Below are 16327 nucleotides of genomic sequence, written 5' to 3' on the forward strand. Positions count from 1 at the left end.
TATAACTTAGACAGTTAATAAAAAAAAATCTTGTTAGGATTTAAGAAAAAACAATGCAATATATAGAAAAGAGACTTGTCCTTTATAAGATCATCATGCAGTCAGATCTGAGTTTGTGCAGATCTGCCAGCTGACAAGATTACCTTCCTTATCTTGTCATTGTCACCTTTGCCAGAGGTTGTTGCCTTTTCAGATCTGAAATTGAGTTGCTCTTTTGAACTCTTTTTACATCTTTCCATTAAAAATGAATTGTGTTTGTAGAGAGCTACTATTTAATCTGTTTAAATATCACGATTTGTCTTGGCAATACCTTAGAGAATGATCACACAAACATCATCAGATCTGCAAGAGTAGAATCCTAACAGTGAAGAAACAGCAGCAGTAAGTTCCACTATTCTAATTTCCTAATTAGCAAACTAGCAGCTAAAATAAGGGAGATGTCAACAGCCTCAGACACTAGTCACCTAACAATCTTACAGAAGATCTATTACTCCTAGGTCACATGGAACAGCATCTTAACCGAGCCCCACTGACAACTGTTGTTTTTATACAGTACTTTGTAAATGCAATAAAAATATTGAAGTCTAACCCGAGCATACAACTAGACCTTTCCAGAATATACCATATTTACAGAGTATATATGGCTGGTTAGTTCAGAACTACAGAAACAATGCCCTTCATAGCAACTAATCCTTTAGGTTTGTGCAGTAGTTATTTTTCTGCTGGCTCCTCCATGGATTTATTATTGTAAATGGGACCTTGAGTTTTTTGGGTTTGGATTTTTTGTTTTTCTGTTTGTTTTTTGTTTGTTTTGTTTTGTTTTGTTTTTTTTTAAATAGGTTGACTGATTTCTCTTCCACTTATTCTGCTAAAATGAAGGAGAGTTTCTTCTGCTTCTATAGGCCAGGTTTCCCATGGTGTCACAGGAGAGGACAGCCTCCCCAGTATTCACTGATTTTATGTGCAGAAGCATTTCAGGTAAAGCTTACAAATGTGAAAAGTGTCTCTTTAAAGCAATAAGCTGAAAAGCAGTTGAAAGACATTGAAGTGTTTAAAGTGAACAGCTGCAATATACCTGACAAAGAATCTTCATCGGTTGAGTCAGTGGTTGAATCTATGGAACTTGAGGAAATACTATGAGAAAGAGATTGTGGAGTATAACATGGATGCAGAACAACTTCTCCACTACTGAAGTCTTTACTATCTATAAAACAAGATTAGAAGCTGTAGTTGACAAAACATATTTTATTGTCTGTGCTCTAACAGTTTATAAACGGATATCTGCTTCTATATTTTTCCATTTCATGCTTTAATTAATCAATTTGACTTGTGATGAAAATCTCACATTGGTCATTAGACTGAGAACAAAAAAAAAAATTACCTGCATATTTTTTTCCATTAACTGTATGTTTTACAGGATGGATCTTCACACTTGCTGAAAAGCACCTACCAGAACAGCACTAATTCAAGAATTGCAAATTATTAATAAAATATTCTTAAGGAATTTTTGATCACAACTCTGTAATGAGTCTCAGCATACCATTATCAAGCTCTTTCAGGCTCAACACCACATATTTTACAAACCAAACTCAAAAGTATGCTTTATCAACCCATCAGTTGGCCTATGATAGGATTACAGGACCATCTGCTAGATATCTCTGATGTCAATCTCCAGAACAAGAGTAGCGGAGGAACATAGTGTAGTTTCTGGAGAAGTAAGCACACCAGTAAGAGAAGGAAGAACTCTGTATTATTCATTTTTGATTGCTGGCATTGTTATTTGTATGGTTTGGAGCAAATAACACAAGAGTATGTTATCAGATATGTGGAAGCAAAGCCTTCCTTAATAGCTTTCAAAGTCACTGTGTTGTATAAGTATGGTTTGGTCACATTAAACAGTATTCCATACCAAAATAGTCTATACAAAAACCACACAAAATAGACTCAAGGAATTTAGCGGTAACGACTTGCTTCAAAATTGATACAAATTGATATAAACCAGTAAGCAATCAATATAGGACAGAAATATTGCATTATTAAAGGGAGATCACTTCTTATAAAATCATCAGTCCATTTTTTGCTTAATCCCCAAGGGAAACCTACACATTACCTTCAAAACAAAAGCCTGCAAAAATGATCTATTGGTCAAAAAAAAAAATAAATATAAAAAAAAAAAAAAATCACACATTTACAAGAGATAATATTTCCCCCCCTTTCCAATCTTCATTTAATTGTGCTATGATCCATGAATTATATGGTACCTATACTTATCTTCTATATGAAAAAAAAAAAAAAAATCATTACTTGTCTTCTTGCTAAACCCTTTTTTCAACTTCACAAATATCAGCTCTCTTTTCTCTTATGTAGTCTAAGTAGCACACTTAGTTGAAGTTAATGTAGTCTTAGAATTCACAGTCCTCAAAGCTAAATTTATTTCAGACCTAAGAAATGACATGCTTACCTGAAAAAACTTGGCTATTTCATCAAAATATATCCAATCCAAACAATTATAAAAAAATATAATTATTTACCCCATATTTGAACCTGCTTTGAGAGAGAGGTTGGACTAGATGACCCCCAGAAATCCCTTCCAACCTGAATTATACAATGATCCTAGTCTCTTCCCATAAATAGACTATAGATCATTGAGGCAGGTGGAGGGGGACAGGGACAGGAGACAGGCAGAGATGGGTCTTGGGTGGGGGACACAGGCAGGGATATAGAGACAAAGAGGCAGGCAGGGAGACACATTGCAGATTAAAATACTTATATTCTCTGATTACAGGCTTTTATTAGGCCTTAAAATATGGCTATGCTCTCCAGTTTCAAGGACAGTAATTAAAACCACCTGAAAACTATTCACAACAGGTAAATAATGATCGCATTTTATTATGACATCTTGTGGCTTTCTTTTCTTGATTTCTTCAAAACATATCCAACTGTTGTGCTAGGAACTACTGATGATCACTCCCTATCAAATAAATTTATTCTCTATCTTTTGGGCAGTTTTCTCTACTCGTATTTAGAGACTTCACAAAACATTCTGTAAGATTCAGGCTTTTCCAATATTTTTCAGTAAACATTACTTAATCTTTTATATAAGTTTTCTTCATTTTCAACAAGAAAATAGAAACTATTAAGTATTTTAAAATTTAACTGCAATATTCCCTGGTAATTAATGATGAAAAATACTATCTTGATGATAACATCCCTGTTATAACACTGAAAACACTGATAATACTACTGGACATAATATAATTTTAAGAGGTAGAATGTTGACTGCTTACTGCTTCTCAAGGTAATTTGTTGATCAGAGTAGTGAAATGCCAAATACGGGTATAAAGTAAGAAGGCAATTCTCTGCTGTTGCAGCAACTTGAATTAAGAACCTGTTCAAAACAAAATTCAAAAGTGATAGTTTTCTATTTAGTCATGGTAATCAAAATACTTCAACACAAGAATAAAAGACAAAATGAAAGTGTGCAGACAATTTGTTCTAATTCAATAGGAGAGTACACAGATGGGACTGCACATGACAAAATGGTGAAGTTCAGTATATTATTTCCACTTCATAGTTTTACTGTGAGCATAGATATATCATTAATCTGAAAATCCAAGAGTTAGCAGAGATTTCATGAAATAAATTAACTCTCTGAAAAGAAAAAACAATTAAAACTACAGATGACATTTGTGGGTGTCCTAAAGGTGTCTGCTAACTAGCTAAATATACCCTATAACTTTTGACAGGGCAAGTTTTCAAGAAAAGTAACTTCTATTTTGATTTAACATTTATTCTATAAGACTTTACAGAAATCTCAAAATAAATATTTAAAATAAATAGATTCAATTTAAAGACAATGAGATATTGACCGCAATTGCTAGAATGTAATAGAAATTGATGTACATGGTCCAATGCTCAATAAAGTGCCTGTACTGTCTGTAGCAGCCATATTAATGTGTAGCAATCTACCTTTTAACCCTCTTTTCGTACATGAGCTCAGTCCTTCAGGGTACAGTCAACAAGCAAACTATTGCCATGAATGGATCCCTGCTAGCTATCTGTACATATGTTCCTAGCTCATTGTAGCTCACAGGCTGTTTTTTCACTCCACATTATATGTTTGACAGCTTAGTCAAATAGTTAATATTAATGTTAGTTAACAAGTTAAATAAAAATGTATTTTAATAATTCAAACAGCATGCTGATATCCATCTTGCTTTAGTATATTGAGAATTATACATATTCAAAATATGCCTTGCACAGAATAAAATAAAATATTTTCTATTTTCTCTATATATTGGAGGATAAATTCCTATTTAATGTAAATTTATATTAATATTAAAAGATATCACAAGAACATTCAGATTAATTTATGACATAATTAGCTTCTACTGCTTTGTTATATAATAACATAATCAAGGAAAACAAATGTTTTAGAAGTAACAGAAATCAGCTTTTCTTTCCTCTTTCATACCTCCCACTCCAAACAGACCATTCTTAGATACTGCTTTCAGGGGAATTTTACTAAATACAGAAAGGCTCCAACGAAATCCATAGCCATCTTTCTTATTTGTAAATATTCACATTTGGATTCCAATTTCATAGCTAACAGTCATTTAAATCAATAATTCAGCTCTGCAGTGGTTTGGTTTGGTCCAAGGACATGTCAATGCTGTCAGAACTTGTCTGGGCGCCAGGCAAAAGCCTTGGTCAGTTTCACCTTGTAGCATAGTATTTCTTTCAGCTAACTTCATGATTTCTGCTTTTGTTCAGCAAAAATCTCAGCAGCAGGACATCAGCAGGACAGATGGCTATCAGAGGTATATCTACATCTATCTATATGTACAAAATGTACATTTGTACATGCTCAAACCAGATGTCAGAGCATAATATTTTTTCTACCTTCACTAAGCCATTTAAAGACAAATAGGATCAATAACTACAACACAGAAAAGTTTGCCAACTTCCAATTCAGGACATTACTTTGATAAACAACAATCCTCAATACTCTGCAGACATGTTAGGTTAACTTCAGACAACAGAACTGAGCACGGGGGTGGAAGAAAGCTGTATGAAGGTTAATGAGACATAGCTCTCAAATTATACAAAAGTAACTCAGATGTCTATATTGTTAGACTCGGCTAGCTTTCTGATTTCTCAGTTTGAGGTGAGTACCTCTGCCATCTCCATCCTTAATGCTGATTTGAGAATTGAGCATGTGTCAAATCTTCATTCATGCTCCAATTTGCACAGTAATGAAACACAGAAAAGTGTGCTTGAGAACAGCTGCAGCACATCTTAACTAGTTACTCAAATTCAATGAATGATATTACAGCACAACTTAGAATATAAAGAACAGCCATCACTACAGAACATCTGTGTACAAATAAATGCCTCGGACCTCACAGCGCTGTTACAAGAGAAGTTCCTGTCTGTTCTATCCAGCTAACAATCCAACAAGGGCATGCCTCCTTGGCTGCTGTGGTATTATAGTAAGAGAAATACTCAGCCAATAACAAACACAATGCAAATATATTCCTAATTAAGACGTTTAGAAGCTTCAAAGTGTTCATAAGATGAAATAAGATTGGACAATGAGACACCTGTGCTGGCAGAGCGCAAGCTGTGAAGCACCAAGAACACCAAGAAACTGCAAGTTATAGTTGTGAGTAAATCCCTGTTGTAGGAGAGAACCAACTTCATTTTCCAGCCTGACCCTTCATCTGGGGAGGTTTGCTGCTTGCCTGGGGCTTTGATTAAGGATGCTGTTGAGAGACCAGTGCAGCTTGTCTGACCCTTGGGCCTGCTACTCTTCCACATGGGCACCAGAGAACCTGATGGGGAGACCTGGAACACATCAGGCATGACTGCATGGCTTTGAGGAGTAATGATCAAGGGAATGGGACACAGGTGGTCTCCTCTTCAGTCATGATGATGAGGGAAAAGAGCTTGAAGATGAATGGATGAATCCTTCAAGTCAACAACTGATTCTGCATCTGATATCAACAGCAAGGATGTAGCTCCTGTGACCACGGATCTGCCATGGCTGCAGTGACCAAGAGATGGTGGAGTTCAAGATTCTGAACGGAGGAAACAGGGCAAAAATCCATATCATGGCCTTAAATTCAAAAGAGCAGACTTTGGCCAGAAAAGAGGCACAAGGATGAAGAAGAGACTGAAGAACTTGTTATATGGGGAGAGACTGAGATTTGTGAGTCTTCAGCCCGGAGAAGAGAAGGCTCAGGGTATCTTATCTACATGTATAAATATCTGATGGGAGGAGGTAAAGAAAATGGAGCCAAACTCTTCTCAGTGATGCTCAGTGAGAGAACAAAAGGCAATAGGTACAAATTGAAATAGAGGAAATTCTATCTAGTTATAAGAAAAAAAAAAAAATACCATGAGAGTGACTGAACACCAGAGGAGTCTGCCCAGAGAAGGTTGTGGAGTCTCCATCTTTAGAGATATTCAAAAACAAACTGGACAACAGCATTGATTCTGATTTGAGGAAAGGATTTGAATAGGGGACTAGATAATGTCTGGAGGCTCTTTCCAACCTCAGCCATTCTGTGATAATAAATATCAACTCTCTTATTAGACACTTGTCCACTCATCATCATTAAGTATTTTAATATGGTATTTTCCCAAAAGTGAGATTCAGAAGGAAACTTCAAGAGGAATGAGTCAGTAGCTAAAAAACTCAGATGAGTTTCAAAATATGACACTCCATTCATAAGGAATCATGGCAAAAAAAAACAAAGGTGCTAGGAGTTAAATATTTATCATACACATTTCAGGCACTGAGGTATAGAGCACCAGACATAAAAGCATGCATATTTCCATACAAATATGGTAAATGGATTATTAAGACATGTACATTCTGCATGTACTTAAAATCTTATTGTATCACTGACCTTTATAACACCATTCATGAAGTGAGGTTACAAAGCTAAAGTCTTGTGCAACATATTTATTCTCTATTTGCAGCAGAGCTTAACTAAATAGTATAAAAGTCTGTGTTATTCTATTAGAATGAAAGGTACCTGTATTGCTAGCAAATGTGAAGTTACTAAATGTGATAAATTATTCAGTGTATTTGGTTTTATAATGCTTAAAAAAGCAAGTAACAAATTTGTTATTTACCTGAACCATCACCACTTATTTCAGTGTTTCTCTAATACATATTTCCAAAGAACAGAGAACAGGAGAATGGCCATTAAATATATTGTGTTTACCAACATTTGAAACCTGCTGATTACCAAAAATTAAAGCTTCAACTGTGATGACAAAAAAATGCCATCCAACACTATATAAGAGCAGTTTGTTCACTTCTATTAAATGAATTCTCATCTATTTTCTTTTCATTTGTTTGTGGAAAGACAAAAGAACCTGAATCAAAATATATTTATCTTTTTTATTTTGCTCTATAGCATTTCAGGCATTTTCTAAGTAGAAGCAAGTGGTTTGTTTTGTATCGGTGTACTCCAAATGCTCTAGAAATACAGGCAGTTAAATAACCCTTCTTCAACAGCATTCATTACCAGATGCAGAATATAACTAGCAAATTCTAAAAAAAAACAATTCAAAGTCATTAGGATCTAACTGACAAATTTGTGTAGCAACATTGCTTGGGTAAATTAAAAAAAAATATTTCATGGAAGCTCACCCTGCTAGTTTAGGAAACAAAACAAACTCTGTACAGAATTGATTAGTACCAAAAGGAAACTTGACATGAGAGTGAGGCATTTTACATATCTTTAAGAACAAGAAATAAGGGAACACAGGGAACAAGAAGTTGTCGTTTAAAGCTAAATAAATAAACATCTGCTCTCCCCTCTCCCCCTCAAAAACCTTTGAACAGATCCAGAGATGACAGAAATGGGAGAGGAAAACAGGACCCACATAAGCTCTGACATTCCTATTCACAAATGAGCAGTTTCCCAACACTGAGGAGCCCTTATCCTTTGCAGCAGCAGCTCACGCTTACACAGCAATATAAATAATACAATAACAAATAGTGACAGACATATGGCTTCACATGATATACAAGACATATAGCTGAGAAAGTAGCCATGTTTTTTTTCTAGTAGCAGCAATGATGTCAGTTTTTAATTCCTGAATAACAGATGCTTCAGCTGGCAGGTACCATCAAAATGGTAGAAAGTCATAAACACAGAAAAGAACAGGAGTGATTCGTGTGTTTGGACCATCCTGGTTTTCAAAAGCACGCCCAACTATCTAAAACAAAATGCCAATATATTATTAGATCAGATGAATGAAGCAAAGAACTTCAGTGTTTTCTAGCTCCCTGCTCTCCCCAAATTTAAATGATATTGAAAGAAATTGACAGCTCTTATTCTCTAAGGCATACCAGCAGAATACACGGATTTGACATTTGCCAGCAGTGCTTATTAAAGAGCTGCATGGTCTAGGCACATTTCCCAACAGCAAAAGGGATTGTACTGTTTCCCCTCCCCGAGACATTGATATGTCATGGACTATCAAAACAACTGCTACCATTTCATAACTGGGTACATTTTAGTGATTGTGTCTCAGTTGCATCATGTCACTATTACAGGTTAAGATCTCTGACACCCTCTCTTCCTGAAGTTCCAGCCATGAACAACGAGAATAACATCAGAAATTGCATGAGTTTCCCAAGCTTCCCAGTGGAGGAGAGAAAGAAAATTAAGAACTGTAGAACATGGGAGGCAAGGACCACAGCACATTTGTGTCATTAATGGTCCATATCTGTGGGGGTTTGGGGATATTTTGCTGCCCAGAGGACTATTTCCTTTGATTGCATGACACAACATGTACCTGTTGTATATTACTTATTTGTTAGAAAGAACGAGTTAAATGTAATTTCCATCAGGATGGCAGACAACTTTCTTTCCTGATAAATTATTTATCTAATCAGCAGATTAAAAGATATAACAATCAGAGGAAAAATATATAAACATGCCATGTTCACAGAGGCTTTTTTGGTGTAGTTTTTCAAGTTGAAGGAAGTGTCACAGTTAAATATTTATTCCCATTTATTAAATACTTGCTTAAGACATTCTTGGATTTTATGTTATCTTTTAATTCTGTATTCTTATCAGCCCTATGCAAGAAAATGTCCTTTATTCTGCTTTGGAGTCAAAGGAGCAAAAAAGAATAGTGATTAAAAATAACATTAGAAATTAACTGCAAATTCTCATTTAAGGCAGTCATTAAATAAATATTAATGCACTTTCTTATGATTCATTTAATGGAATCTGTGCACACAGTAAATTACTAGCATAAATGATAACCATATATCTCTTCAGTTTTCTTTTACAGCTACATATAGGTTGGTTTTTCTATGAAACATGATTGTCTATCATTTTTCAATGTCTACCCTTTACCAAATGTTCACTCTTATTTAAAGAAAAACATTATTTTTTATATGGACTTAAATTAGACTATGCGACTCAATTCTACTGAAGTTTTAGACCTTGTCATGTCTTGAGCCTGGTCGGCAGCCAAACACCACACAGCTGCTTGCCCACCCTCCCGCACTTGGGAATGGGGAGGGAATAGCAGGGGCAAAGGGAGACTCGCCGGTTGAGATAAAAACAGTTTTATAAGAGTAATAAAATAATAAGGTGACAGTATAAACGGGTAATGTACAATGCAATTGCTCACCACCCGCTGACCGACACCCCACCCGTTCCTGGCTAACAATCCTGAAACACAAAGACGCCACGACCGAAATCCCAGAAGTGAGAGCGTGTCCCTTCCCGCCCACTCCTCCTTTATATGGTGAGCAGAATGTCACATGACATGGGATATCAGCCAATCCGGGCCCAGTGCTCCAGCTGTGCTCCCTCCCTGCTTCTTTCGTGCCCGCACACAGGCAGGACACAGGGAGCTGGAGAGGCCCTGAAATCTCAGTGTGCCATCAGCACTCCTCCAGCTACCAAAAACGAACATGAACTCTATTCCAGCCTAAACCAGGACAGACCTGGATTTAGAAATGCAAAACACTGCAGAGCCTAAATATAAAATTACCGAAACAGGGTATTTGTCTCGCCAATACTCATGGCTTCAAATATGCCTAGAATTAGTTTTGCTTGGAAGTTAAGATTTCTCTTCTAGGTAGTTAAATATAGCACATGATATTTTACCAACATACAAAAATAACTTTTTAACTTACTTATTTTAATTCCATCCCAGAATACAGAATGAGTTGAAGTTCAAAAGTTTAGCTTAGATCATTTAAGAATACATATTATTACTTTGAAAATATAAAGAGAGAATACCTGACAAATTGATACATCTTCAGCAACTGTTACTGCGAAATTTCACGGCCTATTAAACAAAGCAGGAACCTATTCAAGACCAGTTAGCTTTTATAGGTGTTATAAAAGGTTATAGGTTTCATTGCTTTATTATTAAAGATCTAGAAGTCCCTGAAATCTGTCTTCCCAAAAGTCTCAAGTTAACAAAGCAGTTTGAATTCATTAGTTACACAGTTTGAAACAAACTGCTCAAATGCTTAGATAATTAGTTGAATCAGGTTTGAAGGCTGAATGCATCCCATAGGTCTCCCATGGGGCTGGGAAGGATGAGGGTAGATATGCAGAGAACAAGAAATTGCAGCTACAGATTACTATAGAGTGGAATATCAAAGCACATAGTAATGTTAATAGTAGCAGTGAAACCCAAGTCTGGATAAATTATCACAGATTTTACTACAATACCAATATGCTCGGGATTAGAGAATTAGGCACTTAAACTTTTCAAATTGAAGGAAAGAATGCTTTCTGGTTATGACAAAAATAATTTCTTCCAAAAGCCAATATGAATAATAGTACTACACTGGCAAATAACTCAGACAGAATCCCTTTGTTTCAGGCTTTGTACTATTTCATCCAGTTCTGTTCGGGTTTTATATCATCTGCTCCTACAACCCGTGCACACATGCAACTGCCTGACAGGAAATCACATATGAATTGGCAAACCAATGTTATTTGTTCTGTCCTTTAACAAATACCCATCTACTATGTTCTAAAATACAACAACAATTTTAAGATGATTTGACATTCCTGAGCATAAATTTTTTCACCCTTCTGAGCAGAGATGCCTTTTAAGGTTACTTTGATGACTTTTATTTGCTATTGTTTTTTCAAAAGCACATTGAGTTTGACTTTAAATTCAGGATGGTATCCTTTATTTCATTTTAATGGCAAATAAAGAAAAAAGTTTATTACATAGCAGAAAGGATTATTTCTCTATAACAAGGTTTGAGAAGCTGCTAGTGCATCATATAAAAACACTTATTAAAACTAAATATTGTGCCTGCTCAGCAGCTATATTTCAGATGTCATCATAAGCTTAAATTATCCTTTTCTCATAATTACTGCAAATTTTAGCACACCTTTATGAATCACATCCCACACAATGATTAAATCTTAGAATTAAGTGAAATTAATAAGAAATAGATTTTTATCTGACAATCCATACAGAAAAAATATAAAATACTAATCCAATACAAGCAGCAATAACTGAAAGGTCCATAACACTTGCATTAAAATAATATAAAATTTAGTTTTATGCTTAGGAGAAAGCCCATTCTAAGCTGTAGGGTGGAGATATTTAACCCTCAAAATAGTTGCTTTACTGAAAATACTAACATCAGGAATGACTTTTAATCACAACAGTCCCTATCTTTCCTCCTCATGCATACAGCCATTCATACATCCCACCAAGGGGAGAGATAATAAAAGGGATAAATGCTGAAAACAGTTATTTTTACACAGGAAATTTAATAATAGATATGCTCAGCATTTACTAGGGGCAGGAGAGACATTGTGCATTGTTTTTCGCCATTAAAGTTACTTAAAAAACAGCCTACTACTTTAAAAACAAAATAAGGTACGAATATCATGTTTGCCTATGTCTTCATCACTAAACAGTGTTTTACAGAGATGTATTTTGGTAAGAACACTGCATATAAACTGCTGTCAAACTCTAGGTGTTCTGTCCTAAAGGAATTTAGGTCTAACAGAAATGAGACCACATAAATTCCTAAGCATTTTTCAGATGCTCTTGTTCCCAAATTATCTCAGTATTTTTGAAAACTTCAAATGTTTTCTGGCATACTACACAGGATTGCATTTGAGGAACTATATCAATAAGTATGTAAAGCCCATCTATCCCTTATCCCTTCTATCTCATAATGCCTGCTTCTGCTGATGCTGCTGTCCAGAAAGTCCCTCTAAGTCAGTGCAGAAAACATTCATGAGCCCAGTATGGAAGGAAGGAGAGAGAAGACATCGACAGTCTTCCATACCGTTGTGGTTTGAGCTCAAAGAGCAACTGAGCATCACGCAGCTGCTCACTTCCCCCCCCCCGCCCCAGCGATGAGGAGAAAATAAGCCAGACTTGGGATCTGAGATAGGACCAGGAGGGGCAAATCACCCATTATGGCCATGGGCAAAAGGCAGACTCATTAGGGGAAGAAAAAAAAGAACATAGATTTATTACAGACACTAACAAGAACACTTAACGGAATATGACAGTGAGCATTGCCACATCTTGAGAACACCTTCCCCCCACCCCTCCCCCTTCTTCCCGGGCTCAGCTCTGCTCCCGATATCTCTACCTCCTCCCCCAGTGGCGCAGGGGCAGGGAATGGGGGCTGCAGTTAGTGCTGTCGCTCCTTCCATCTTCGGTGGGGGGAGCTTCTGGAATTTCTTCCCCCTGCTCCAGCATGGTTCCCCTCTCACAGGAGATAGACCTCAACAAGCTTTCTCCAACTTGAGTCCCTCCTGAGGGCCACAGCATTTCCCTACCTACTCTAGAATGTGACACCAACTTTCACCAACTAGAGTCCCTCCCACCGGCCACAGCCCTTCCTGAGCTGCTCCAGTGCAATCCTCCCAGCACCCAACTACAACAGTGGGGGCTACTTATTGCCACAATGTGCCTGCCTCTTTTGGGCACAGACACCTTAGTTGACTATGTTGAGGCCCCTCATAGGCCATAAATCAAGATCTGCTCTATTGTAGACCTCCATGGGTGACAGGGGGGGCCGCCCTGCCATCTCCCCACAGGATACAGGGGGGTCTCTGCTCCGGCACACCTCCCCCCTCCGTTCTTCCTCCGTTCCTCCACTGACCTTCGTGTTCACGCAGCTGCCACAACTCCTCCTCACAAGTCTTGACTCCTCCTCAACCCGTCCCTTCTTAAATACATTATTGCAGAGGTGACAATCGTTGATTGGCTCAGCCTTGGTGCAGAGGTGGGTCCGACTTGGAGCTGGGGGAGCTTCGAGAAGCTTCTCACAGGGGGCCAACCCCTATAGCCCTCTCTCCTGCTACCAAAAAACCCCACCACTCACTCAAACTCAGGATACATACTTTGCTATCCAGTCCTGTGTCTCATATATCAGAACTACACGAGAAAAGACAGTATCCTGTATACTTTTCATACAGGAAGTATGGTCTGAAGCTGAAATGTATTCCTAGCGTACTTTTAGGAATTCCTAGAATTACACATAAAAAAAAAAAAAAAAAAAAAAAAGTCTGAAAACCCATATACATATATGTGTTTGCATGTATATTTTAGAAGCTGTAAAAAATAAATGGCACTGATATAGATGAGCAACATCCATCCATGCAGTCCTATGTTACCTGGCTGTTAAAAGGATTTATTTTGATCTTATGCCTCAAAGAATGCCTTCACTGAGATCAAGAGTTGGCCTTCTCCTTATTCATGAACAAACTGTTTCCATTTAGAGCTACTCAAATATACTGCCCTGCCTCTTGCAAATATAAAAAAAAAAAAAGATGGAAGCATTAATATATTAATCACTTAATAGTTCCCGTTTCCTGTCTCAGAACACACATATGCAGCTTTCATCTCAGTAGCAAAAAAAAAATTTAAAAAAATCCAAAACCAACAAAAACCCACAAGTCAACAAACAAAACCACACACACAAAAAAAAAAAAAAAAAAAAAAAAAACACTCAAAACAAAAGAAAACCAAACCAACCCACACTCTTCCACCTGAAGGATTTCATACTGATCTTTGGCACAGACAATAGTCTCCAGATTACTAATAAGCTTACTGACTAACAATATTACGGATATTGCAGGAAGAACTAGAGAACAGGAAATGTCTCAGCTCAGAGGATACAAAGTCATGATAGACTGTCCTGCTCTAAAAAGCTTAAAACCAGAGAACATAAAACCAGAGAAGGAAAAATTAAGGATTAAGATATAACAAGAGAAGGTGAGTTAGAAGTGGCATTTAAAAAAATAATTTAAAACATCAGAGAAAGAGGGAACACACTCACACACACACACAAAAAAAAATGGTAGTAGTAGAGTGCAGGGGAAAAAAGACAACATGGAGAGCAAAAGACTGAAGAATGACATACACTGGGAGAAGGAAGGAGGAATGCCCCTTTAAAATAAGACTGGGACATATTCTTTGCTAGTTCCAAACAAAATTAAATTCTGACTTCCAGTGTACTTCCCCCTGGAGACTAAAGGTTGATTCTCTCTACCTTTACACTGAAGCTGAGAGGCTCAAAGAATGATAAACTACATGTATAAATAAATTATATGAATAAACCACAAACATTCTCAAAAAATAATACAAAATAATAAAAAAAAATTTAAAACTAATATTCTTGCAAGGTTCCACATGGTACAGATAGCGTTTAAAACAATCTGAATCTCTTACTTAGAGACAGTACCTGCTAAGTTATTCAGAGATATTTCTTCTTGAATTCTTGGGCATGAGAGAAACACCTGAATCTTTTGAGAGGACTGAAAATGAAATAACCCTTTGCAAGATCCCTCCACTGCAACTTTGTAAAGATTTGCAAATAGGTGATATGAACCACCAGGTCTTCAAGATGCCAGAAAAGAGACTCTAAAAATGTCACTGTTTTAAAAAATGAAACTTAGGAAAAATGCTCAATGGAATAAAATTTCATAGTTTGGCTCAACCCAAAATCGGATCACCTTGAAATCCAGTACAGAAAGGACTATAAAATTATAAAAGGTTACTTTTCAAAAAGCAAAATATTTTGTAATAGAAAACATAGGGATTTGCTGAATAAAGACCATGTCTCTCCAAACGAATCTGAAAAGATTGAAATAGACATAAGGATTACCACCAGATATGAATGAGATACAAGATCATAAGATGGCCACTTAGATGTATATTACCTTTGAAACCAAAGCTAAATTTTGTCATATGAATTGCAATTCAGTTGAAAAAGTAAATAAATTTCCAGGTTTCATTTTTTTCAGAATGATTCTCCTGTGCATTTACCCAACGATTATGAGTTCTGTGTCTTATATTCAACTTTGTCAGTTTGGACCCTGTCCCCAGATGAATTCGAATTGCACACATTACCTGTTTTCTTCTTCATCGATGAAAAACATATTCCCTAAAAATGATACTGGCCTAGATGATCTGAAGCTGATACGACAAATTAGTTTCTTATTTGTGCCATCTGGTGAAAGAACAATATTTTGTCCTTCTGGGAACTGTACAGAAAAAGGATAAATCCTGTCACCATCTTCAAGTTCAAGCTCTGGAAGTTCAACCTGAATTCGTGATTGCCTGTGTTAAAAATAAATAGTAATGGTGTTTGTGCTCACAGGATGACAGTAAAAAAAATTGATTCACAGATTCACACATTTATGAAACTGCTTTTCACAGTTAAATACAGAAGAATAACTTCAGTTTTGAAGTATAAATCAAGAGAAACTAACTAAAGGATTAAAATTCCTTTAGTGTTCAGATTCTAGTTTGCTTTCCACATATGTATCTGAATATTTTATACAGATCCACAATAGTTCAACATCCAAATTAAGAATAATTCTACTAACTGTGCTACAAAGGCCATAAATATTACTTACTTTAGATTTCCTAAACTTAAAGCTTCCATTAATATTGATTAAACTATATTATTGCACGAGTTAAAGCAAGTTTTAACAAGAAAATATTAAGGGCAAAATTCATAAAGATACTTAAGATGCTTTTCCCAGTTATGTAACTTTAAGTTCCAATTTTGAAATAAGAATGGCAGTCAGTCCAGGCCCATATGGAACCCTTTCAGGTCCAACCACTGAGTTACTAACAATAGACAAATCACTTGATAAATTACTACAACTCAAATGAGATAAGACAATAATAATTTGAAGGTAAAGTTAATTATATTAATTTACAGCAACTAAAGAGTTTTACTACAGTTGTTCTGGTAATGAAATGATACCTAAGCATAACAAACTAATATGACTGCTCTTTACTAATTACAAACAGAAAAGTTTTATCTTGG

General features: G+C 36.2%; 1 protein-coding gene across 1 annotated transcript in view; it reads right to left on the bottom strand.

Annotated features, from left to right (window-relative positions):
• Positions 1–16327, bottom strand: part of CFAP47 (cilia and flagella associated protein 47) — a 341806-nt gene that overhangs the window by 275487 nt on the left and 49992 nt on the right. The window contains exons 26-28 of the mRNA XM_042788270.1: positions 15400–15609; positions 3288–3388; positions 1076–1204 (exon numbers count right to left, since the gene is read on the bottom strand). Coding sequence (XP_042644204.1) covers positions 1076–1204; positions 3288–3388; positions 15400–15609 — 440 coding nt within the window. The remainder of the gene's footprint in view (positions 1–1075; positions 1205–3287; positions 3389–15399; positions 15610–16327) is intronic.

Source organism: Tyto alba, unplaced genomic scaffold (assembly GCF_018691265.1).
Source record: "Tyto alba isolate M040663 unplaced genomic scaffold, T.alba_DEE_v4.0 Super-Scaffold_14, whole genome shotgun sequence".
NCBI lineage: Eukaryota > Metazoa > Chordata > Aves > Strigiformes > Tytonidae > Tyto > Tyto alba.